Source organism: Muntiacus reevesi, chromosome 3 (assembly GCF_963930625.1).
Source record: "Muntiacus reevesi chromosome 3, mMunRee1.1, whole genome shotgun sequence".
In the NCBI taxonomy this organism is placed as follows: Eukaryota; Metazoa; Chordata; class Mammalia; order Artiodactyla; family Cervidae; genus Muntiacus; species Muntiacus reevesi.
Genome location: NC_089251.1, coordinates 34,385,776 through 34,411,558, shown reverse-complemented (window position 1 = coordinate 34,411,558; position 25,783 = coordinate 34,385,776). Strand labels below are relative to the sequence as shown.

The 25,783-nt window shown below is 49.7% G+C and overlaps 1 protein-coding gene across 2 annotated transcripts in view; it reads right to left on the bottom strand.

Annotated features, from left to right (window-relative positions):
- Nucleotides 1–2,674: 2,674 nt before the first annotated feature.
- The window catches only part of TOGARAM2 (TOG array regulator of axonemal microtubules 2), a 56,224-nt gene continuing 33,115 nt past the window's right edge, over nucleotides 2,675–25,783 (bottom strand). The window contains exons 13-20 of one of the 2 annotated variants that reach the window (XM_065927232.1): nucleotides 25,425–25,660; nucleotides 23,392–23,550; nucleotides 18,902–19,019; nucleotides 18,400–18,494; nucleotides 16,669–16,861; nucleotides 15,576–15,792; nucleotides 7,507–7,593; nucleotides 2,675–3,097 (exon numbers count right to left, since the gene is read on the bottom strand). In XM_065927232.1, the coding sequence (XP_065783304.1) occupies nucleotides 2,841–3,097; nucleotides 7,507–7,593; nucleotides 15,576–15,792; nucleotides 16,669–16,861; nucleotides 18,400–18,494; nucleotides 18,902–19,019; nucleotides 23,392–23,550; nucleotides 25,425–25,660 (1,362 nt within the window). In that variant the 3' untranslated portion in view covers nucleotides 2,675–2,840. The remainder of the gene's footprint in view (nucleotides 3,098–7,506; nucleotides 7,594–15,575; nucleotides 15,793–16,668; nucleotides 16,862–18,399; nucleotides 18,495–18,901; nucleotides 19,020–23,391; nucleotides 23,551–25,424; nucleotides 25,661–25,783) is intronic. The other variant, XM_065927233.1, reaches the window with a different exon arrangement.

Below are 25,783 nucleotides of genomic sequence, written 5' to 3'. Positions count from 1 at the left end.
TGCTAAGTCACCTTAGTCGTGTCCAACTCTGTGTGATCCCATAGACAGCAGCCCATCAGGCTCCCCTGTCCCTGGGATTCTCCAGGCAAGAACACTGGAGTGGGTTGCCATTTCCTTCTCTAGTGTGTGAAAGTGAGAAGTGAAAGTGAAGTCGCTCAGTCGGGTCCGACTCTTAGCGACCCCATGGACCGCAGTCTACCAGGCTCTTCCATCCATGGGATTTTCTTTAATCTCAGCCAATCAGAATCAACAAAGGGCAAGGTGGTGCAGGGGGAAGCCCCAACAAAGGTCACACGGAGGTGAGAAGCCGCTCAGGCTGGGACTGGAATTACCCACACACTTAAGCCGCCTATTAAAAGCCCAAGTCCCAGGATGACTGCACCATGCCTAGCCTCGCCCCAGGGCATTTGTGGCAAGGGAAAGGGAGAGCCTAGTTATGCGGTGACAACACCACATAATGAAAAAGAAGCTTCCCCAGCTGGGGGCATCCAGGGGTTTGGAAACAATTGAATTGGTTCTAAGCTTCCCAGCCTGCCCTGGGCTATACTCTCAGGAGGGGCTCAGAACACTGACGTGGACCTGATGCTGTTCCTGGGGGTGGGTGACAGTGGGGAGGGGTCCACTGGTGGGCCTGCCAGAAAACTTGCTGGTCTGAAGCTGGGCCTCAGGGACTTGCCTTCGAATCTGCCCCAGAGGTGCTGTGGCTCCTTGGTTGGCACTGGGATGTTGCCCCTTCAGCCTTCACCTTACCATGTGTTAGAGGTCATGATCTGAGCTCTAGGTCTCCCTGGTCATGCTGTTGTCATCCTGCCACTGGCCTTAGGCAAGGCAGAGCCACACTCACTGTGTCTAGAACCCCAGCCTGGGACATTGTTCCCCTCTCACTGCCAGGACCCCATCTCCCATTCTCTCATTGCTCCATCAGTGGCTCCACCTTCATGTTCTGGCCCAGCCCACATCCAACACACCTCTCCAACGCCGTGATCTGACCCAGCCGGAGTAACCTGTGCGGTTTTAGAGCTCCCACAAGACACCTGCGCACCTGGAGCTTTGTTCTTCATCCGGTCCTTTAAGCTTCAAGGGTGAGGGCTCCTCTGTTGACTCAGTGGTAAAGAATCTACCCGCCAATGCAGGAGACATGGATTTGATCCCTGATCCAGGAAGACCCCACATATCGAATGACAACAAAACCTGTGTGCCACCTACTGAGCCCATGCTCTAGAGCCCAAGAGCCACAACTGCACCCACGTGCCACAACTACTGAAGTCTGCATGCCCTAGGGCCCATACTCCACAACAAGAGAAGCCGCTGCAATGAGAAGCCCATGCACCACAACTAGAGAGTAGCCCCTGCTCGCCAAAACTGGAGAAAACCCTGTGAACCAACAAAGACCAAGCACAGTCAAAAAATAAATAAGTGAATAAAGTTTTAAAAAAGTTTCAAGAGTGAAAGATAATCTAGTCCTCTTCAGAAACTAGCCAGAAAGTCACCTTCCAAAGAAGGCTTTTCGTAATGCCAATGTCAGTATCGAACTCTCCTTGCCTTTTAGATCCACTGGAAGGTTCCCACAGGACCAGCAGATGCTGCACTGAAGATATTGTAAAGCAGAAGCAGGATGCTCCCAGAAATGCTTGTGTTCACCCCACATCAGGTTTATGACAGATGGGCTGGATTTGAGTGACCAACTCAGGGTCTCTGGGTGCAGCAGGGCTTCTCCAGCTATTCACAGACAGGAGCTATGCTGCAACACGGTCTGCCACATGGGAGGTCTGTGCTACACTTTTTCTCCCTAGTTCTTGGTCTCAGTATCATCAGCAACTGGTTTCGCTGTTGTCATGTTTTGTTTTCTTTCTAGAATTCTTTGTGTGTCAGTCAGTTCAGTCACTCAGTCATGTCCAACTCTTTGCAACCCCATGGACTGCAGCTCACCAGGCTTCCCTGTCCATCACCAATTCCCGGAGCTTGCTCAAAATCACGTCCATTGAGTCGGTGATGCCATCCAACCATCTCATCTTCTGTTGTCCCCTTCTCCTCCTGCCTTCAATCTTTCCCTGTACAATACTATATTTTGACTTCTTTATACATTACAGTGAATTTACCACCAAAGGTTTTCATCACCATACAATTAATCCTCTTTCCCCTTTTTGCCCATCCCTGCTACGACTCTTCTTCTAGGGTAACTACTACTCTGTTTTCTGTATCTATTTGCTTCTGTTTTGCTTTTTTTTTTTTTGCTTTTGTTCTTTCATATTCCACAGATGAGTGACATCTTAGGGTATTTGTCTTCTGATTTGCTTGGTTTTTTTTTTTTTGCTTTTGTTCTTTCATATTCCACAGATGAGTGACATCTTAAGGTATTTGTCTTTCTCCACTTGAGCAGGATCTCATCTTTTTTATGGTTAGTATTACAGTGTGTGTGTGTGTGTGTGTGTGTGTGTGCAGGTGCACACGTATATGTACACGTGTGGGCAGCACGTGTGTTGCATCATCTGTATCCTTTTATCCAAAATCGGGCACTTAGGTTGTTACCATATTGCGCTCTGTTTTCTTTGCCGCAAACCTAGCTATTGAAAAACTCTCTGAGGTAAGAAAAAAAATACAAGATAATAAAACTTTAGAAAAATAAACAATTCTTTTATTTCTACTTCAAAATATACCATATACATCTGGAACTCTAAGGGAAAATAGACCAGGAGATCATTCCATCATATAAAATAAAATAAGATAAAAATAACGGTTGCCCATTCCAGATCCACCTTTAATCCAGAAGAAAGGGGCGTGAGCTGCCAGTTGTCTTGCTGTCAGATGCCTTCCCCCTGTCGGTGACCTCTTGAGCTGCCTCACGGGGATTCTGTGTCTAAGAGCTCCTGGAGCGTTTTGAGGACTTGCTTTGGCTGGCCGGCAGCCAAGTCCTGCAGCCGGGAGCCCATCTGCTCCTGGAGGCTCCTGCAGAGCCGGCAGACGGCCGTGCGGACGTTCCCGCTGTGCCCGGGCAGGACTCCGTTCCCCGTCATGCTGCTCAGAAAGTGCCAGAGGACGGGAAGGACGTGGCGCTCCACGGCCTGAGGCTTCCGGGGGTAAACCGAGGCCACCAGCTCTGTCACACAGAAAAGACGGACAGTTACTTGAGTCAGGCACTCTCTCCCTCTCTCACTGCCTTCCCTTGGAAGGGGACACCAACTCTGTCCTCCAAAAGGCAGGCAACGCAGGGGTTTGACTGCCTGGGTCATTAGACGCATGACCTAGGGCTCACAACTTGCTTCAGGACCCATGGAAATATTTTAAACTCTTTCAAAATCAGAAGGAAAAAAATTATGAAGATGTCTAACCTGCTTTATATTTGAGTTCATATCAACCAATCATAAAATATAATTTTAAACTTTTGGTTTGTTTCTTTATGGAGGAAGGGGTATGCAAAGGCAAAAGTGCTCAGAGCCTGTGACAGAGTAATTGGTCCCTGCAGCCCAGGGCAAAAGGAAGAGGCGGGCACATCTGGACTGCAATCCTCCCTCTGTTATTACTAGCTGTGTGAGCTTGAGAAAGCCACCCAACCTGTCTGAGCCTATCCCCTAACCTGTAAAGTGAGGAAAAGAATTCTGAACCAAAGTCTTGAGATTGTTAGATAATAGATGCAGGTGAAGTGCCCCACGTGACAGAGTAGTTAGCCCTAGAAGTGCTTTAATCTGCATTACCACCTAGGAGAACTCACACAGAGAAAACTTGTTCTAGGGAGAAAGATCAGGATTCTTGCAAATGAAGCATTCTGGAAAATAAAACTGCCAGCAGGAGATAAGACCATCATGGCCTCCCTGGTGTCTCAATGCCAAACCTCATGACAAGCCCAGTAGTAACACGGGAGACACAAATATACTTTGTAAACCATCAAGCTCTGCATGGATCCTCATTCAGAGTCATTCATTCCAGTGATGAACCCTCCAAATCTGATTACCCCATGTCCCCTCCCTGCCCCGCCTTCTCTAAACCCTGGAAAACTCAGAGACAGGCTAAAACCTGCCAGCAAGCCCTCCATCACACAGGAAATGCCAGGGCTGCCCCTAGTGTCAAGGCCATGTCAAGGGGTACCCCACGCCGCTTCAGACAGGTTGCTACAGCCCTCAGTTTTGGTCGCATCAACCAAAGTGCATTCATGCTAACAATGATTGCTTGACAATCAGCACACTCTGCGGGTCATTCTGCCAAAGGATAAGTGCTGGTGAAGGCAAACACTGCTGAGAAAAGCACTTGATTTATTTATGGGCAAAGAAACCAGAAGGTTTCCTGAGCTGAGACACACTTGGGAAACTAGCACTGCCTGAGCCTGAGCAGGGCTCAGAGGTTTCTATCGTGATTCCGTTTCTCTCTCACCTGAGAGACAGGACAGTTGTCTTTCACAGAGGAGGAAACCAACACTCGGGGGTGAAGAAGCTGGCCCAAGGCCCCATAGGTAACAAGGGCAGAGGGCAGAAGTCAAGCCCGCCTTGACTCCAAAGCCCAACCTCTTCCCACTCCTCGCTGCCCCAGATCTCTAGGAGTACCACGTTTCAGAGGCTGGTCTGGAGTTTTATTTTTTAGAGAAACCCCCAATTTGTCCTTCCTTCATCCACTCAACTTCATCCAATCCCCCAGGATACTTTGCAGCTTGTGCCCCTCTGATTTCAGAGCCAGCCTGGGACAGTGGGGAACAGAGAGAATGGCCTGGCACCCCCTCAGCCCAGCCTGAGGCTTTCCTTGTGCCTTCTCCTGTGGACTGTGTACCCTGACTTTCCGGCCATACCCTCAGGGTTCCTGCACCCCACACTGGGGGCGTCTTGGGGCACTCCCAGTAACACACAGCCCTCCAAAGTCAAGGAGGTCCTCATTCCTGGGAAGGCAGGACTGCACCCAGGGAGCCAACTCCATGTTGACGTCATAACATGTTCCCATGTTGACGTCATAACATGGGAACCAAGAAGTGAGAGTTATGTTCCCTGTGCTGGAAACAGGCTGAGAAGGGAGGGCACAGTTAACGTGAAGCCACCTGGTCAGCCCCAAGGGCGGTGGGAGGGTAGGAGGAGCAAGGGGAGATGGGAGGAGCAAGGGGAAATGGGAGGAGCAAGTGGTGGGGAGGAACAAGGGAGGGGAGGAGCTAGGGGAAATGGGAGGAGCAAGTGGTGGGGAGGAACAAGGGAGGGGAGGAGCAAGGGGAAATGGGAGGAGCAAGTGGTGGGAGAGGAGCAAGGGAGGGGAGGAGCTAGGGGAAATGGGAGGAGCAGGTGGGGGGGAGGAGCAAGGGAGGGGAGGAGCTAGGGGAAATGGGAGGAGCAAGTTGTGGGGGAGGAGCAAGGCAGGGGAGGAGCTAGGGGAAATGGGAGGAGCAAGTGGTGGGGGAGGAGCAAGGGAGGGGAGGAGCTAGGGGAAATGGGAGGAGCAAGTGGTGGGGGAGGAGCAAGGCAGGGGAGGAGCTAGGGGAAATGGGAGGAGCAAGGGGAAATGGGAGGAGCAAGTGGTGGGGCGGAACAAGGGAGGGGAGGAGCAAGGGGAAATGGGAGGAGCAAGTGGTGGGGCGGAACAAGGGAGGGGAGGAGCAAGGGGAAATGGGAGGAGCAAGTGGTGGGGGAGGAGCAAGGCAGGGGAGGAGCTAGGGGAAATGGGAGGAGCAAGTGGTGGGGAAGAACAAGGGAGAGGAGGAGCTAGGGGAGGGGAAGGGGGAAGGGACCCGGGAGGAGCAAGGGGGAGGAATCGGGGACCCGCCAGAGGGAAGGCAAGGAAAACCAATCATCTGATTAAGCCCCTATACCAGACAGCATGTTAAACAGCAGAGACATCACTTTGCCGATGTCAAAGCTACAGTCAAAGCTATAGTTATTCCAGTAATCATGCATGGATGTGAGTGTCATGCTGGAGAAGGCTCTTGAGTCTCTTGGACAGCAAGATAGTTAAACCAGTCAAGCCTAAAGGAAATCAACCCTGAATATTCATTGGAAGGACTAATGCTAAAGCTGAAGCTGCAATACATTGGCCCCCTGATGTGAAGAACTGACTCACTGGAAAAGACCCTTATGCTGGGAAAGATTGAAGGCAGGAGGAGAAGGGGAAGACAGAGGACAAGATGGTTGGATGGTATCACTGACCTAATGGACATGAGTTTGAGCAAACTCCAGGTAATGACGAAGGACAGGGAAGCCTGGTGTGCTGCAGTTCATGGGGTCACAAAGAGTCAGACACGACTGAGCTACTGAACAACAACAAATAACTCAAAGGTTTCCTAAATCTCCACTGAGTCTCTCCTGAGAGCATAGAGGTGAAAACTGTCAGGACAGTGCATAGCATATTTCCTACAAAAACTATCCCAGGAGCTGGGTCCAGGCAGGGCTCCCTGACCCCACCAAAGGGTGAAGGGCTCACCTCCCCCTAACCTGTCACACCTCACCCACTCCTCCTCCACTGATGCCTCTCCCCTGCACTCTCTCCTCCAGTAGTTAGAGTCCTACACCCCAGCCCCAGAAAGCTCACTTCCACTCTCAATCCACAATCACTTGCCTGAGGGGAGCTGGGTGCCCCCCTAGCTAACAGCCCCAGCATCATGAGGAAAATGCCATTAAAGTCCAGCTTAAAAGGCAGCTGAAGTAATTAGCAGAAGATTTACTCCCCTGGTAAGCTGTGCTATTATTAGTCCATGCCTTGTCACAATTGAAATTTTCTTCCTTGTTCCTGACTGACATGGAGTTAATAGAAGAACTATGTAGAAACTCTTGTTTTTGACATCTCTTGGAAACAGATGGGTAATGTTTACAGTAAATGGATACCCACTCACCTCTGGGGCCCATAAAGTACCTGTACAATCAGAGAATGCTGATTTTGAGTAACAGAAAAGGGTTCATTGTCTGATACCCAAGGTGCTACATGACCCCATTCTCACTTCAGGGCCCCCTAGCCTGACCCTGAAGCTGCATCGTAGCCCCCAGCCCGACCTCACCCAGGCCATCTGCTTGAAGGAGGCCTGGCATCTGGACCGGAAGTAAGGGGCCACTCCAGGGGCCCTGGGAGGATTGAACCAGGGTGCAGAGGCAAGACCAGGAGCAAGAGATGAGGGTGGGCAGAGGAGCAGGAATGGTGCCCTCAAGCAGGCAACACACACTGAGCACCCCTGGAATTATTTTTTAAAAGCAGATTATTGGAACTTCCCTGGTGGTCCAGGGACTAATACTCCATGCTCCCAAGGCAGGGGGCCCAGGTTCAATCTCTGGTCAGGGAACTAGATCCCACATGCCACAGCTATAGATCCTGCATGCCGCAACTAAAAAAAGAAAAAATCCTGACTGTCATAGGAAGATCGAAGAACCTTTGTGCCCCAGCTAAGACCCAGCATAGCCCAGTAAATAATACATTTTTTTAAGCAAGCAGCTTATCACATTTTTTAAATGGTCTGTAGGATTATTTGATGATTTTTTTGTCTAAGATAAGTGGGTGGTTCAACTACATGCCAGGAGAGAAGAAGAGAGATGGGCTGGAAGGCTGGGTGCTCACCGGACAGACGTTCTGTGACATCAAGCACAGCGCGGCCACTCAGGAAGCGCACTCGTCCTGCAAACACTTGTAGAAGGCCAAGGTTGTCTGGAAGAGAAGGAGAGTGTCAGCGGTCATGATGCCATGGCCTGAGAAGAGGCACCAGTTGTTCAGGGCAAGGTACCTGCTGCACCTTCATAAGGAAGAGCCCCTTTGGGAAGCTGGATTAATTTTTCCAGGTTACAATGGTGCCTGGAAAAATAGTGAATGTACATAGAGTGTTTGAGGAACAGTGAGTGGCCTATGACAGCTAGACTGGCGCCCACATAGGCCCCATTTACTCCCAGCAGATCTGGTTCATATTGTCTATGTTTCTTCAAAACTGCTGTGAGCTTTAGAGCCAAATAGGTAGGTAGATAGATAGATAGATAGATAGACAGATACAGATGACTGATGATTGGTGCACGATTGGTAAATGAGAGAGAGCAACATAACTAAATAACAGAGGTAGGTAGACAGATATGTATTATAGATGATAGATATAGATAATAGGTAGATGACAGACAAAGCATATGATAGATATAGATGATATTAATAGATAACAGATAGATGAATGATATAGAGAGAAAGATGGATGAATAGATACAGATGTGGATATAGAGATATAGTTTTAGGGGAAACTGAGGCACTGGGCCATAAGCATAACTAGGATCAGAATTCAGAAATCATGTATCTCCTCAAAGCCCGAACTTGGGCTCTAACCAATAGAACATACCCATAGCTGGATAGTCAGTTATTTCCACACTGAACATTTGCTGATATCCACTACATAACAGGCATGAAACTAAGAACTAAATGAAACCTGGTCCTCCTTCTGCTCCTCTTTTCCTTCAAGAGACTCCTTTGTCAAAGAGACGGACACTTGATCATGAACTCTTACAGAGAGTGGGAGGCTCCATGTTCATGTAAGCAAGAGCCTGGGGGTTCTGGAGCTACAGTGACCAACATGTCTCCATCTGCCCAGAACCTTCCCCATTTTAGCACTGAAAGCCCCGCATCCCTGGGAAACCATGATGGTTGGTCACCCTCTCTGGAGCAGAAGCCCTGGCTGGTTCTGGTAGGATCAGAGGAGGGAATGTGCAGGTTGGGGATGGTGGGGGGCAGGCACAAATGATCTTTTGGTAGTTTATTTATAACCTTCCTGCGCCCCTATACTCAGCACTCCAGTCATACCCATGGATGAAGCCTGGGGCCGGAGCGCTTCTCACTTTTAAAGGAGTGTTTATTAGAGATGGACCACTAATGATAAAGCTCCAGCAAATGGGCTGAGGGATGTTCTGGGGATAAAGAGACTCGCTGACCTTCTTTGATTGTACTTCTAAAGTCAAATCCAGCCAGATCCCACAGCTACTGATTTCAGAAGCTGCTCCCTCTTCCCCATTCTAGCTGACACCTCCTGGTTTCCCAGACTACTACACTTGAAGTCCTGTATCCTTCACCAAAGATCTGCAAGATGAAGCAAGTGGCCCTTTACCTGAGAAAGGGGTGCTAACTCAGACAATACATAAGGTAAGAACGGACTCCTCTTACTCCTGGATTGCCACCCCCCGCCAAGATCTGAGGAGGTGCCCAGCACACACAGCTCCCAATATCTGCAATCACTGCAGGCACAGCAGAATTCCATGGGAGGCAAGTAAGGGCCAAAATGCATTCTTCAGGGACGTGGCTCTGGGAGATGAGGTGCGCCCAGCAAGGGTGCCCTGTTTCAGGAGCTGACCATCTCAAGGCCAGATTTCTCTGCAGGAGACAGAGATTAGCAACCTGCCTAAGGAAGTTTGTCCAGGCATGCACCACCTTCTCTGAGCTCCTTCCATGCCTCAGCACGGAGCCTCAGCAGCCCCAGAGGTGGGCAATCAAAGCTTTGTTTTTCCCTTCAGGCAGCCATTCTAGCTAAGAGCTAACTTATGTTTCCCTTGCTTCCCTGCTGAGACCTGTAAGAAACACAGAGGAGAAAACATATACATGTACATCCTGTGCATCTCTGCAACTTGCAAAAGTTCCAGAGTCTAAAATAATTTGTTCGGGGAGACAAAAGAGATACCAGGTTCTAGAACATTTCAGTTAGCAAGAAGTGGTCTCAAGATGTCCTGGTAAAGCTATAAATGTGTAAGAATAGATTTTTATATCAACATCACGTGCATTATTGTTTCCAGGTGCTTCTGGTTGTCCCCCCACCCATGGCTAATGATAGCCATGAGCTCACCTCTGGGAACAAGGACTTCTCCCTCTTGCTCTCCCCCATCAACACTTAGTCCAGAATGTTCTCTGGGTGCTGCTCGACCTCCCTACTCCTGGCCACTGACATGACTTCCCAGAGCCTAAGAGAAGTGGAGATCTTGAGGAATACTTGAAAATGCACAGCCAGTGGACATCTGTGCCAGCTCATGCTCTGATGGTGCCTGACATACAACATATGCCCAATAAATTCTTATGGACAGCAAGGCAATGCTAAAGCAGACACACTAGGTTGGCCTAAACTGGTCTATGCACCCCAGATACCACCCCAAGTAGCTGCCTTTCTGCCTCTGACTACTTCCATAGTGACAGCTCACCTTTTCTGTCACTCCCAGGTTCACTGGGAGTCAGTAAAGGACAGTGGCTGAGGGGGTAGACTGGGTCCAGATCACCTGGATCTGAACCCTGGCCCTTCCATGTTTCACTGTGAGACATTGGACAAGTCACCCTCTCTAAACCTCAGTTTACCATCTATAAAATGGGGATGATATTATTGCTTTCCACACAGAGCTGCTTAGGATATGCAAATATGTTATTGTTGCTACGATTACTATGATTACCCTAAAATACTCTGAAAGCCCAGCAACTTTCATGAACCTCAGCAGCCTTAATTGAATCCTCTTCAATTAAGAGGCTGGAATCTAACTTTCAAAAACTTAAAAATCCATGCTCAATTAGCCTAACCCAGGGTTTTCATAGGCTCCTTTTACGTACCACAAGAAGCCACACTGGCCTTGATGCTGCCCACACAAAGGGGCAAGCAAAGCCTTCAGTATAGAGAAAGTAGCCATGGGCTGGCAAGTCAGTCATCTTGGCCTCCCTGAGCCTAGTCTCCCCGCTTTACAATGGGCTGAGGTCTAGCAGGCCTCACACCTGTCCCATTCAAGATGATTCCAAGGCTACCAGGCCATGTCATCCCCAGGCTACTGGGAAGCCAGAGAAGAGCTTTTAAGAAAGCATTAAAAAAAAAACATGGTATCACAGACAGTGGCAGCAAAGACACTGGAGTCAAACTGGGCTCCCAACAATAAGCACAAGACTCAGTAAGTTATGACTCCCCAGGTGGCTCAGTGGTAAAGAATCTGCCTGCCAAACAGGAGATGTGGGTTCAATCCCTGGGTTGAGAAGATCCCCTGGAAAAGGAAATGGCAACCCACTCCAGCATTCCTGCCTGGAAAATTCCATGGACAGAGGAGCTTGGGGGGCTATAGTCCATGGACTTGCAAAGAGTCAGACACAATTTAGTGACTAAATCACCACCACCACCAGTAAGTTATGTCACACAGCTGAATTCTCTGTGGCCACTAAATCTACATCTGTTCATTGCAGGAAAACTGGGAATGATCCACTAAAACAGAAAAATATAAGCTATGACATAGCACATGATGGAGTTGTTGAGAGTGACTCAGGTGCATAATTATATGTAAATACTCATGCTCTGCTTTTTTAAAAACAGGATGCAAATTTCAATGTGTAATATTATCATGACACTGTACACAAATGTACACAGAAAAAAATACCTAACATGAAAAATGCTAACTGTCAGCAATGGCTTCTTTAAGGAGTCCAGACTGTAAGTTTTTTCCTTCCAAATGCTTCCATTTTTCTTTTGCTCAATAATTAATAAGTATGACTTTTACAGAGGTAGAAAGTAAACTTTATATTTTTAATAAAGCTAACTGGAAAGACTACTTAACAGCATGGGAAATTGAGTGGTGTTAAGTGAAAGGAGCAAAGTCAAAATTATATTTACATTATTATTAATATTATGATATTCGTATACATGCAGACAAAAAAACTGAAGATAAGAGAGACATTTTTAAGCAGTGGGTATATCAGAGGGACAACCTGGATGAATTTTATGTTTCATTAACAATACAGTGTTGGTCATATGATTTGTATAAAGTAATGAATTTAAAATCAGAGCAAAAGAGCAAAAGTAGATCTGATGCAGCCCATTGCTGAGCTTATCTGCTCCCTGTAGCAATGGCCAGGGGCTGCACTAAATAGTTTCTTTGGCGCTCAGTCTGACCAGGAGCCAGGTGAACTGTCAGCAGCCTAATGTTTTAATTAATGAAGTTTCTTCTGTAACTAGCTTCCCTGGTGACTCAAACACCAAAGCGTCTGCCTACAATGCAGGAGACCCTGGTTCAATCCCTGGGTAGGGAAGATCCCCTGGAGAAGGAAATGGCAACCCACTCCAATATTCTTGCCTGGAAAATCCCATGGACAGAGGAGCCTGGTAGGCTACAGTCCATCGGGTCTCAAAGAGTTGTACACACGACTGAGCAACTTCACTCACTCACTCACTTCTGTAACTATCTCAGTAACAGAGCCTAAAGACAGAGCCAGCCAGTCTTTGCTCAGGAACCACCTTGCTCCCTGAAATAACTCTCTTGAAATCAGAAGGTCTTGGTGCTGAGTAGAAGAGATGACACTCAAGGCTCAGCCCCGGAGACGCCCTCAGGCAGGCAGTGACCAAGGGCAGAGGACAGGGAACAAGGCTCCTGACATATCTCCTTTTTCACTGTCCCCCAAAACGAACATGGGCAGAAATCCCACCTGCTCTGTCAGCCAGCACACCACTGGCCCACTCACCCCAGGGAAAAGTGAGATGGAAGAGATGTGGCGTCTGATGCCCAGACTATATCATCCGATTCTTGAAACAAGAGGTCGCCTAAAAAGACCAATCTCCCAGTTTGGCTGTGCCAACTGGACTTGATGCCAGAAGGGAGCCTGCCCCAGCTGTGTTTTTGACCGCCTTGAGCCCCACTGAGTAGGAAACAAGCAGTAACATGCTGTAACTTTCCATACAATTATCTCATAGCGTTTCACAGCTACTCTCCAGCCTGAGCCCAGAGTCCCTCATGGGGCATGAAGAAGCCAGCTTGGGAGAAAGCTCCTGCTCAAAGGACCCCACGCCACTACCAGGAGGGGTCTCTGGGGGCTAAGGGTCAACTAGAGCTGCCGGGCTCAGCCTGGGTGATTCGGGAAAGAGGATGTACGCCTCCTCTCCTGTCACACCTGCCGCAGTCTCTACATCCACCACCCAGTCCCCCAGGACACTGGGAAGTTTTGTTTCTTGCATCCATTATTTCCTCTGCAGGGCAGGCCTAGACCATTCCAGGCAGAAGAGGACTATTCTTTGGGAAAGCTTGGCAACTGAATCCTACCAGTTCTGACCTTCATGGATTGAGAAGTCAGCTCATTACTTCACAGTTAAGAACACTTCCAAAACCAAGCATTGCTGGTTAGGCTGGGAGGGCATGGCTCAAATGACCGGGAACCGAGACCCCGGGCTTGACCCTTGGGGAGCCACAGGAGCCTTGTGCCAGGGGGTCAGAGGGCTCCATCCATCCCTTTGAATCCAACTCCATTCCATTCCAGCCTAGCACCAACCTAAAGATTAGAGAGGAGGATAGGGCCCCCCTCCCCTGGCTCCATTCTTCTTGCACCAAATCCTCTGGCTGATGGACAGAGGGAGCACTGTCAGCCATCCCCAAGGAGACCTTGTTTCAGGAGGAAAGGAGAACCACAGACGTCTTCCTGGATGCTGCAACCTGCCTCATGGTGGGTCAGATCATGAAAGCAGGCCATCCCTAGGCTCCCTTTACTGGGTGTCCAGCCCAGGTAGGTACAGCAGGGCCCAAGTAGGGGAGACTGGAGCCTTGTGACTGAGTGAGACATCAGATTCTGTAGCTCAAAGTTCAGGTGCTCTGGTGTGCTCATGGAGGCCAACTCAATGGCAAAAAAGGGGAAACTAAAATCTCTGGACAGGGAAGAGTTAAAAGCTCCTCTCCCCAGACAAGGGTGCTCAGCCTCTTCAAATAGCTAAAGCCTATTTTGCTTGGTGCTGGTTTTCCCAATAAATCTAGGGCCCACGGTGATTTACCAAGAGCCTTGGTTATTGGCAACAGCAATCTCACTTACCCAGAGCAGTGCAGAGAACAAGCTGTAATTTAGAGCTGGATTTATTTTGTTTGTTCTACAGCAACAAACTCAGCAAATCATAAATTCCCTCTGAGATGAAGAGAGGAAATTGACAATATTTATGATCTCGAGAGGCGGAGAAGGGCCTGACCAGGCCTTTAATTTGTAACTGAAACTTCTCCTAGAGGCTCCAGCCAAGGACACAGTTGGTGTCCCAGCCCCAGGGAGCGGGGCTCAGGCCTGGGTGTGGGATGGGGAGGAGGGGTGGGTGAGCCAGGCAGTGTTTCCAGCTGCACCGTGGGGATGGATGCTCTGTGCATTCCAAGGCAGGACATGGCTCTGTGCTCATCGGAACATATGGCAACAGAGCCAACAGTGGTTCTCAGATCACACGCTTCCTCACATCAAGGCAAGACTAGTTTGTGAGAGACTACAGGTCTGGACACTACATTCTCACATACCCGAGGTTTTGAACTTGCACTTCAGTCTGTGTATTAGATACGCCAAATATGACCATCTAATCATCTAGCAAAGGAATGGATAACAGAAGGTCATATACACACTGCTATATTCAAAATGGATAACCAGCGACAAAATGGATAACCACAGGGAACTCTACTCAATGTTTTGTGCCAGCGTGGATGGGAGGGAGGTTTGAGGGAGAATGGATACATGTATGTGTATGGCTGAATCCCTTCACTGCTCACCTGAAACTACCACAACATTGTTAATCAGCTATGCATGCGTGCATGCTAAGTCATTTCAGTCATGTCTGACTCTGTAGCCTGTCAGGCTCCTCTGTCCATGGATTCCCCAGGCAAGAATACTGGAGTGGGTTGCCATGCCCTCCTTCAGGGGAATCTTCCCATCCCAGGGATCAAACCCGTGTCTCATGTCTCCTGCACTGGCAGGCAGGTTGTTTACCACTAGCACCACCTGGGAAGCCTGGTTAATCTGCTTGACTCCAAAAAAAAAAAAAAAAAAAAAAATATATATATATATATATAAACAGTATAATGTCTGAAAAAAGAAAGAAATAGATGCACCAAAATTTTCACCTAACATTCCAGAACCAAGATGTGATCCTGCAAAGCTCATAAGGGACAGAGGAGCTGCTGTCTTTCCTCATGTCTCTCCCTTGGCTTCCACCTTTTCATTCTTTTCATTCTGCCCCAATCTCCCAGTCCACTGTCACTCTCCACTCCTCACCCCAAATCACTGCAAAGGAAGTTCTCATTCATTCCACACTCAAAAAGTCAAACAGATCCCAACCTGACTCCTATATCAGACAGTCAAGGTGGTCACCTTTGTCCTTTCCAACAGGCTTGCCCTCCTATCTCTCCAGCATCCTGCCTGGTTCCAAAACCACATCCCCTATTACTATTTCTACAACTAAAAAAAAGTTAACAGCCCTTCTAACTCCTTCTCAGTGATTCTCATCTGTTTTTCCATCAGTGCCCCAATGGCTCATTTGCTTGGCACTGTGTGACCTAGGGTGAGTTATTTTCATCGTGTACCACAAGGAGGCAAGACTAGGTTGTCTCCACTTCTACCAGATGGACTTGACATGGAAAAGCCTGCCAATAAAGAACCTGGGAGGCCCTGGGCTGCCTATCCATGCCCTGTGCAGGAAATACTGGGTTGGCCAAAAAGGTAATTTGGGGTTTTCCATATGACGTTACAGAAAATCCCAAATGAACTTTTCGGCCAGTTCAGTGTTTGGCCTGACAGCCAATCAATGCCTTTCACTGCTCTGCTGATTCCAAACGAGGGAAAGTGGGAATGTCCATCCTAAGTTTAACAGAGGGGCCAAGGAGGGAGCCAGCCACCTACCAGAGCCCAGCAGGGGCTCAGAGTAGGCTCACCTAGACTCTCAACCATTGCATCCAGCGCCGTCACCGCAGCCGCATAAATTCCTGCGTTCTTGGAGTTGAGGTTGTCTGCTACAGCGATAATGATGGAGAGCAGCATGGGCTGTAAGCTTTCTCTCAGGAGGGGGATCATCTTGGCAAGGGATTCCAGCGCCCACTGGTTCACCTTCTTGTTGGAATCCTGAAGCCTTGGGGTGAAAGCATCAAAGACCTATTGAGGAAACAGAAACCAAGAGCCCATGGGAATCCAGGCTGGGCAGGAGTCCTACAGCCCAACCAGCTGCCCTCTGCAGGGACTCCTCCTCCCTGATGAGGACCATCCAGCCTATGTCAGAGTATTTCCAGTAATGAAGAGCTCACCTCTCAAAGGGGGAGGCGACAAGAGGGGAAGGACTGTATACTAAGTACTTGTTGGGAGCAAAGGGCATAGAGCATCTTGTTAGGTACTCTGCACTCACTCATGGAGTAATCTTAATGACCCATGAAGCACAGGTTCTCATCCTCAGTTTACCATTAAAAAACAAAACAAAAACTGAGGCTGAGAGAGGTTAAATGATTTGCCCAGATCACACAGCTAGTAAGAAACTTCAAGCTTGTGTCTTAACAACTCTGCTATGTGGCTTGAGTGTCAGCAGCCTCACTTCTGGAAGAAGCAGGCATCTGCCCTCATTTCCAGACTGTGAGACCTGTGCTTTCTCTGAACCCACCCATCCAGCCATCCTGGCCCAGGTGCCTGGTCAACCACATGTTCTACCCCCAAACCTCATGTGCATAGCAGGATTGGGGGCAGCCCTTAGCCATGGCAACCTCCATCTCCACCCTCCTCCCTATAAATCTGCTGGGAGGATGAAAAATGCCCAAGACGTCTCTGAGTGGTCCCAAGGTGCCCAACAGGAAGCAATGCCCTGTCCTCTTGGCCACTTCCAGATAATCTTATGCCATTACCATGGAAACTGGAAAGCAAGTGTTTGTCAGGCTCCCTTTACCATGGAGGGTCTGGCACAATGTCCCACCCTCTCCCGAGTTTTCCAGATTGAAGTTGCACCTACTGGGGCGAGAGACAGGACAGGTGTGGGGTGGCACTCACCTGGACCAGGTTGGCAATGATGAGCTCTGGTTTGGCCCTGCAGTGCTCAACAAGCCGCCCCACACCTTCCATCCGAGACTGGTACTCCTTGGCCTCCAGCAGCCGCGTCAGCTCCCGTAGCTGTTCCACCATCTCCAAGCCACCCCGTATGGAGGAGCGCAGCCCCACCAGCCGTGGGCCATTGGAGCTGAGCCTGCGTGGATCAAGCGTCTGACCTGGGCAGCCCCAGGGAATGAACATACATCTTGTCCCATTCACAGCCCCCAAAGACAGATGGGGCTGAAACCAGAGGTTCACCTGCAGCTTAGTCCACTTGAGCCTCCCCTCCACCCACTGCTTGGGACCACAGGCCTTGGGAACTCTGGAAGTGCCTTTTCCTCAGGAGGGTGCCAATTGGGTGCCTAGGGTTCTGTCCCCTTATCAGCGGGCAGGGCTCTTTCTTCTTGTTTGTTTTTTTTTCCCCCTCTTTTCAGAAGGTAAGTTAGGGATGGGGTTAGTGTCCCTGGAGTGAGGGTGGAAATCCATAGAAGGACAACAGACACACTTTAATCTAAGAGTTGGGCTTCCCCCAACTCTTAGATTCCTCCAGGCTCCTGCCAGGGGCCTGCGCCCTGACCCCTGGCCATCTAGGCTCTGCTCACATCCTCTGGAAAGAGGGAAATGTTAAGAAGCCCTGTTGTCTTAACATTTGTCTTAACATCACAGGCCCATCACATTCCCCTGGTCTGTTCCAGCCAAAAGGAGAGCCTCTTCACACAGAACTCCTATCCCCCACCCCCAGTGCTCGCCTGGGTCTCTGAGTTCTGCCCTACACCTGGGTCCCACCCAGTAGAGCCCAACATCATTCATTCTGACAGTCATCCCTATACCTTGCCTAACTGTGTGCCAAGAGCTCTGCTGGACACTGAGAGCAATGAGATGAGAGGCACGGTCTTTGCCCAAGGAGCTCATGGACCAAAGTGAAGTGAAGGATTGAAGGCCGGGGCAACCTGTCCACCTAGGGGACATGGGGGCAGAGGGGCAGAGAGACCTTCTGGCAGAAGGTCACGGTGGGGAGGGGGTCACATCTTATAGAATAAATAGGCGTGTTCCAGGTGCGATGACACTGCATAGGCAGAGGCACAGGAAAGAGAGAACTCGGGGGGCCAGGCACCTGAGGTCTGGCGGAGAGCAGGAACGTAATATAGAAGAGGTGGAGGGGGCTTCCCCCGGGGAGCCAGCTAAGGAGTCCAGATGTTCTCCCGCAGAAGGAGTTTAGTTTCAGGCGCAGGAGTGACAGTCAGATTCCTGCTGGGTTTCTAACTCCTCCTGATGCCCACTCTCTCATCCCTGGGCCTATTCCTTCTCACCTGCCTTGACTCTACCTCTGCCTCTAAATTAGTCCCGGGATGGCCACTCTGATGGCAAAAGGTGCTCTAAGTGGATGGAGAAACCCTGAGTTCACATGCAGCCTGACCCCATCCCCCTTAAACAGCAGCTACACGGCTGAAACTGCAGGAATCCATCCCTACCAGCAGATGCTCCGTAGCCCACGATTTGCCCTCCCCGAGATGTGGGTGGGGGAACCCTCCCCATAAACTCACCCATGAGTCCTGCCGACCAAGTAGGGCTCAGTTGCAGTCCAAATGCATACCCCTCCCCTCCCAGGGCCACTGCAGGCCCCAGGCCAAGCAGAATGTCATGGTCAGCAGTCTTGGAAAGGGAACCCGAGGGAGACAAGAGCTACTGTACCCGTCCTGGCCAGGCAGTCCGTTCTCATACACCACCAGACTTCTCGACACCTTGCGGTCTTTGGCAGATGGAATTTCATTACCACCTTCTAGTCCCTTGAGAAATACACACACACACACACACACACACACACACAACATGAGCTGAAAGGGGTGACCCTCTGGGGAACTGCCAAATGTTCCAGTCTAGACCGAAACAAGAGGAATAGCCCCTTCCACCCAGGAGAGCTTGGGAGGGCCCTGGGGAGCCTTCCAGGGGTCAAGATCCCACTTAGAAGATGAAGGCAAGAAAACCTAGGCAGGTACCAGGGACACAGGCAGTGAGAGGCAGAACCAGGTTTGAGCACCAGGAAGGAAATTCTACCCATCAGGCATCATGGACGAAATGAAAGCCTCTAGAGTGCATGACCCCTTCCCCTGACCCGAGTGAGGGTTGCAGGCTGCCAGGCTCAGCCCTGATCCCCACCCCAGACCAGCTCACACCTTGCCGGCTGCCAACTCACCTGCTGTTTAATAGCTGTCATGACCTTCTGTAAGTCATGGGACGGGAGGGACTGTTTCAGAAATGCATCGAACTTTGTGTTTGACATCAAGATATTCACCATCTTCCGGCCATAAAACCTGCCATTGGAGAGAGAGCAGGATGAAACAACAGCCACAGGAATGAAATATAAATTTGCTTTACAGTTTTGCATAATTTTTCTAATTATAGTAAGAGAATTTTTAATACTTTTTCTAATCATGACAGTAATCCCAACTCAGAACAAACACTGACCATAATCCCATTACCAGGAGAAAATCACTAGTCAATTTTTATATTATTTTATTATAGTCATTTGTCTATGCATATATATTTTTAGTTGATATCAGAATGTATATACAATTTTTACCCAGCTTTTTAATGGCTAAATAATATTCTGTTGGATGGCTATACCAAAGTGTATTAGCTTTTTTTCTAGCATGAGACATTTAGAAGTCTGAGAAAGGGTACAGTAGGGCAATCTAGGAGGGAGGGGTCAACTCTACCTGATAAATAGTGGTGGTAGTGGGAAACCTTGGGTTGGGACTCAAACGATGAGTGAGTGTGTGCTCAGTTGCTCACTCAGTCGTGTCTGACTCTTTGCAACCCCATGGACTGTAGCCTGCCAGGCTCCTCTGTCCATGGAATTTTCCAAGCAAGAATACTGGAGTAGGTTGCCATTTCCCACTCCAGGGGGTTTTCCCAACCTAGGGGTTGAACCCACATCTTCTGCATCTCCTGCATTGGCGGGCAGATTCTTTACCCCTGCACCACCTGGGAAGCCATAAAAAATGAGCAGGAGTTCACAAATGGGATGAGATTAAGAAGGAAGTGGAGAAGGGAGGACGCCGCATAAGACAGTCTGATAGATCTGCAAGTGTGTGGTTGGAGAAGAGCAGACAGAAACTGGACCCAGGAAGAGAATAGGATAGAGAAGAAGGAAGGTAAGACCCAGTTTAGGGAGATGTGAAGGAACTGGGCTTTAGCCTGCAGGTGATAGGAAGCTGAGGAATGATCAGATTTGCACTAAAATCAAAATGTCTCAGGACTTCCTTGGTGGTGCCATGGAAAGGAACCCCCATGCCAATGCAGGGGACAGAGGTTCAATCTCTGGTCCAGGAAGACCCCACAGGCCGAGGGCAACTAAGCCGGTGTACTACAACTACTGAGCTGGCGCTGGAGGGCCCGAGAGCTGCAACTGCTAAGCTTGTGTGCCTAGAGCCTGTGCTCCGCAACAAGAGAAGCCACTGCAGTGAGGAACCTGCACATCACAATGAAGAGGAAGCCTCACTCGTTGCAACTAAAGAAAGCCCACACAAGTAACGAAGACCCCAGCACAGGCAAAAATAAATGCATAAACAATTTTTTTTAAATGTCTCAGGCAGCAGTGTGGAGGATGGATCTTCGGGGACCAGGCTGGGGTCCAGGAGACCTGTTAGGAGGCCACTATAATATCCAGGCAAGAGATGCTAAGGCCTGACATAGGCAGGAGGGTGGGGTTAAGTAAGGATGATCAGATTCAAGAGCTGCTAAAGAATATGAAATTGAAGGGTCTGGCAGTTGATTGGAGGTGGAGCCTGAAGCATCCAGAATTATCCTAGTCACTAAATCTAAAACTTCATTAATTGTAAAAATGCACCATTAATTTATTTCCAAAAGAAAAACAGAAAAAGAAGACACGGGCAATTTCCACTGCCTTCAGTGACACGGCCCCATGTGTGAAAGCCATCCATCCTTCTACATGCTATCTCAGAAAGAGAAGTAACGCTTCTTATGGGGACTGCCTTCCTTCCTTAGGTCAGGTAAAGTACTTGATGGTTGCTTTGTAAGAAACTGTGGAATCTGGGTCTTTCCTTCAATGATAAATGTTTGTATTAATATCAAATTTATGCCCCAACACTCTATTTTCATGCCTTTTCTCATACACAATAACTCTTCATTTCAATGCCAAAACTAGTGTAATATTTCTAAAGACATTTTAAACAATGATTAAACTCAGCAATTCTCCACAGTGACTTCTTAAAATAAATATAAAAGGCTAACCAGCAAACAAAGTCTCATAATGTAGTTCCTACAACACAAACAGTAATTCAAAGGTTTATATGATGAGCAACGAGGATCAAGTTTGCAGTTGTGTAGATAGTAAAACTTAAGTCTTAATTGCTGCCTGGCCAACAACAGCTGTGAGATGCCTAGGATTCTAAGATATTAAAATGTGGAGGGAAAATGAAGTATAACTTCCCCATTTTTAATCTTAGATGACTCAGTATATAATAGTGACTTTTAATAAGAGAGGGAACACAGCCAGAGAAGCCACCTTCGGGAGAAGGCAGTGAATTCATTTAGGGTGACAGTGGGACATCCCGGTGATGGGTCCTGGGGAGGCATCAGAGAAATGGACAGATGCTCAGAGAAGGAGCCGCCTGGAGGGAGACACAGGGGAACATCAGAGTTTTGCTATGATTGGAGCCACAGGAAGTAATGGTGCTACTCAAAGAAAGCTGCAAGGTGGGAGTGAGGACTGAAGACAGTCCTGAAGCCATGGGCATCCAGGTGTGGCGGGAGGTGGGGGAGAAAGACACAGAGGAAGGACAAGAACCAGGGAGTGTGGTGCCATGGAAACCAGAAGCATAGGGTTCCAAGAAAGAAGATGAAGTGCACTCAATGCCATCCAGTGTGAGAGAGAAGTCAGTGAGGGGTTTAGACCTGGAGAAGTATTAGATCTTAACGTCCCTTCCCCCACCCATGATGAAGAACAAACCAATCAAACCTATTCAATACTTCCCCGACAATATTCCTCCCTTCAGTAGATGGCCCTTTCACTCACCCCACAGTTCATCTGAAAACCTGTCTCATCTCTGATTCCTCTTTGAAACCCTCACCACCAACCTGCTATCAGCTCTGCCTTCAAAATACACCCCAATCCACCCCCACCCCCTTCTGCAGCCTCCAACACGACTTGCCCAGATTCTGGGGTAGCCATCCACCCAGCATCCCACCTGCATCCTGGCTCCTCTCCCCAACTATCAATCCTCCAGAGAAACTTTTTTTTAAAAATGCAAAAGACTAACAAAGATATCAAAAAGCACCCAAATGCATTAGCAATCAGGGAGGGAGGAAAAGAAGCAGTAGTGAGCTAGCACTTCTATCCACTAGTTGGGTAAAAATGTGAAACTCAGCAATTGCAAGGTTGTGAGGATGTAGGCACCTCAGGGGCAGGGTGGGGGGGGGGGCAGGGGGGGCCTCCCTGGTAGCTCAGACAGTAAAGAATCTGTCTGCAACGTAGGAGACCTGGGTTCAATCCCTGGGTTAGGAAGATTCCCTGGAGAAGGGAAGGGCAACCCACTCCAGTATTCTTGCCTGGAGAATTCCATGGACGATGGAGCCTGGAAGGCTGCAGTCCATGGGGTTGCAATCCTGAGGTGCAGTCCTGTGGGAGGGCATGGGGAGGGAGCATGTGTGCGGTGCCGCCTTCCCGGGTGCACTCTGGGACAGCCCATGTGAATGCACCGCCTGGGACACAACACAGAACACAGTGTGGAGCTGTAGCAGGAGTGGTGGGGGGCTCCAGACATAACATGTCACGAACTGAGAAGTATGATAAATGACCCCAACTCCAGCTTTTAAGGACTCTTACCAAATCCCCAACCCCTGACCATGAGGCCCTCCCCGGCCAGGCCTGGCCTCCTCCCCATCACTGCCCACCACTCCCCTCGTTCACTGTGCTCCACCAAGCTTCGCCTTCTCATCATTCAACATCCAACTTAGCCCATCCCAGGGGATGTACCACCTTCCTTTGCTGGAACTCTTGCACCCCAAATCCTCAAAGAGCTGGGCCCTACTAGCCAATCAGTTCTCAACTCAAATATTACTCTGTAGCAAGATCTCCCTTGACACTCAACCTAAAGTAGTCCCTACCTTGTCTTCCATTACGTTTTTGTTTTGCCCCTTATCTGTGTCTAAAAGTGTCATAATTATTTACTTGTTTATTATGCAACTAGGAGCTAGGATCCAAGACAACAGGGGTTTAATTTTTCCTGTTCACACATGTGCTCATAGTAATGAACAGAATGCACATCACATATCTCCTGAACAAAATGAATGAATGGATAGCTTCATAGGGAATGGAGCTGGACCGGGACAGAAACTAGAGCAAGATTGCAATGGCTAGAGGGGAAGTGAAAGGTGAGGGATGGGAGGCAAATGGTGGATTGCAATGGCTAGAGAGGGAGTTAAAGGTGAGAGATGGGAGGTAGAGGGTAGTGACCATTCCCTGAGCGAGCCTGGCTCTGGCTGTGGTGGTGTGGAGAGGTGGGATGACAGCTGTAAGGAAATGACACAACTTTGTCCATCAACTGTCCCTCCGTGTGGCCCTGGGGAAGCTGAGCTTCATGGGCAGGACCCTCAGGGGTGGCTGATGGCCTTGTCTGCTCTGGGCTGGCCAGGTCAGCCATCCCCTGGGCCCTGCATTACCTGGTGTCCTGATTGGAGTCCTGGGCCAGTCTCACCAGGTTGTGCACCAGCATGTCTGTGCTGTCTCTGGTGCCTGAGAGAAGCTTCTCGGCGCCTATCTGCTCCAGGACGACCGACAGGTGCTCGGCAGTGCATTTCCGGACTAAGGGGTTTCGGTGGCTGAAAGGAAACCCAGTCACGGGCAAGGGTTCAGTCAAGGAATGGGGTTTGGGCAGGTGGGGCGTCCCCAGACTGCCCAAATATGGACCTACAGTTGTGCCTCCATGTTTCATGCCACAGTGGGCTCCCAATTTTGTCCCTCCATGGCTCAGGGGAATCTTCAAGGAAGAGCAGTCCCTTCCTGACAGTGGAACTGAGGATTGACTAGGGGTGAACATGAAGCCATGTGACGTCCCCAGGCCCACCGCGTGCCCACCATCCCTATGCCTTCCTGAGCTCATGTCCTGCCTTTGCCTAAATTCACTTCTCACCTTTCCTCTACCTAGGATACCCTACCTCTGCCTTCCGAGCCCCCGGACAAAACGAGTGCTTTCCTGGGGGGAAGGGCACTGTCCTTTGTCCCCTGGTAAATACTGGGGTACCTCATGGTCCCCAGGGAGCAGACAACAAGACTCCCTCTCAGCTGAATCCCCTGTGCCCCTCCCTCTGGCATGGTGACCCTTCAGCAGTTCGTGGGCATTTACTGCGTGTTCATTGAGCTGAATTGAGACAGGAGGTGGGATAAGAGATTGATGGGTGATTTCTAGGGGAACCTGAAATCTTACAGGAGGAACCCATCGGGATGTCACCTCTTTCTTTTTCACTTCATTCAATGTGAATTCAATGTGTCCACAGTCCATTGCATTAGGTGACACTAGCCCCTTCCTCCCCACTGGGGACCATCCCAGTAGAACACAAAGGGAGGCTTCCCTACTCAATGTGGTCCAGGGAGCAGCACATTAGTATACAAGTCAGAATGTGCACTTAAGCAATATCCTAGGGAATTCCAATGTACAGCCCTGATTCAGGCTCCCATGGTTCCTCCTGACAAGAATCTATAGGCTCAGTTTACTGTGAGCACACCCTCCCTGCCAGGCACTGCACTAGACACCTTTGAACCCGGGTCTCCTCAACTCCACAAGATACTTTTGTCATCATCTTGCAGGTGAAGAAGCAGAGGCAGGGGGAGGAATCCATAAAAAAAATACAATTGATTTCTCCCTAGTTAAAAACAGCCACTATCAGCACTCAGTCAATGTCAGGTAGAGATAGGCGTTTCCCCATGAATCAATTCCTATACTCTTCCCAACAATTTTATTATTATCCCTGGTCTCCTTTTACAGATGAGGAAACAGAAGCTTGGAGGAAGTTTAGTAACAATCCAGGCTGTGAACTTCGGTAATGTGGTTCAGGAGTCTGTGGGCAAAAAGGCCTTCTGGCTGTGACAGTTCACCCTGGGTTCTACCCAGAAGGCCACCCAGTGTAACAGTCAGTGACCGTCTTATTGGGGCTGAGAGCTGTGTCACCCTGTGGGAGAAGGGGCTTGGGGGAATGCTTCTGGTTTTGCTGTTGGAGTTGGTTTTTGTAAAAAGAAAGCAGATCCAGCTGCAGAAGGGCTCCGACAGCAGCCTGTCCCCTCCTTCTCCCCAGAAGGCCAAGTGGGGCCAGCTGGAGCAGATTTTGTGCCTTGCTCTGCTCACGGCCCAGATTTCATCAGAAAGAAGCATCCCTCCCCTGGGTAGAGTGAGGCCCGGGCTAAAGGCTGCCTCTGCCACCCCATCTCCAGGGACAGTACCACAGCCACTTCGAGTTTCCCAGTGTTGAGCAAACAGTAGCACCCATCCCTTCCCAGCTGGGGCCTGGGACAGCTACAAGCTGCCCTCATTATCCCCAGCCTGGCCCAGGCGGGAGAGAGGCTCACCGGCGAGCAGGGGTCTTTCTCTCCAGAGGAAATGCTTGAGGCACCCGCACCATCTCCCTGCTCTGCCCCTACCCAGCGCCTCTCCCCTTTGCCTGACCTCCCCAGGCTGCTCCCCCACCAGATCCCCACGTACTAGATGCCCACGGAGGTGAGGGCCACCAGGGAGCGGGCGGGGGTCACGTGCTCCACCATGGCCCCCAGGGACCGGTTGGCCGCCCTTTGGATGAACCCGCTGGTGTTTGCCATCTTCTGGAGCAGGCAGCGGGTGATCTCCTCAGCCTCCTGGTCCATGTTCTTCTTCAAGGCCCGAAAGAGGTCTCCCAAGGTGCCGATGGCCAGCCGGGACACCTTGGAGCGGAGGTTGGTAACCTTGGAGAGAGATGGGTGGGGGACCTGCAGGACTGCTGGGCCCTGCCAAGGGCTCCAACACATTGGAAGGAGGAACCTTCCCACAGCCCCCACTCTCACCCAGGCCTAGGCCTCGCCAGACTG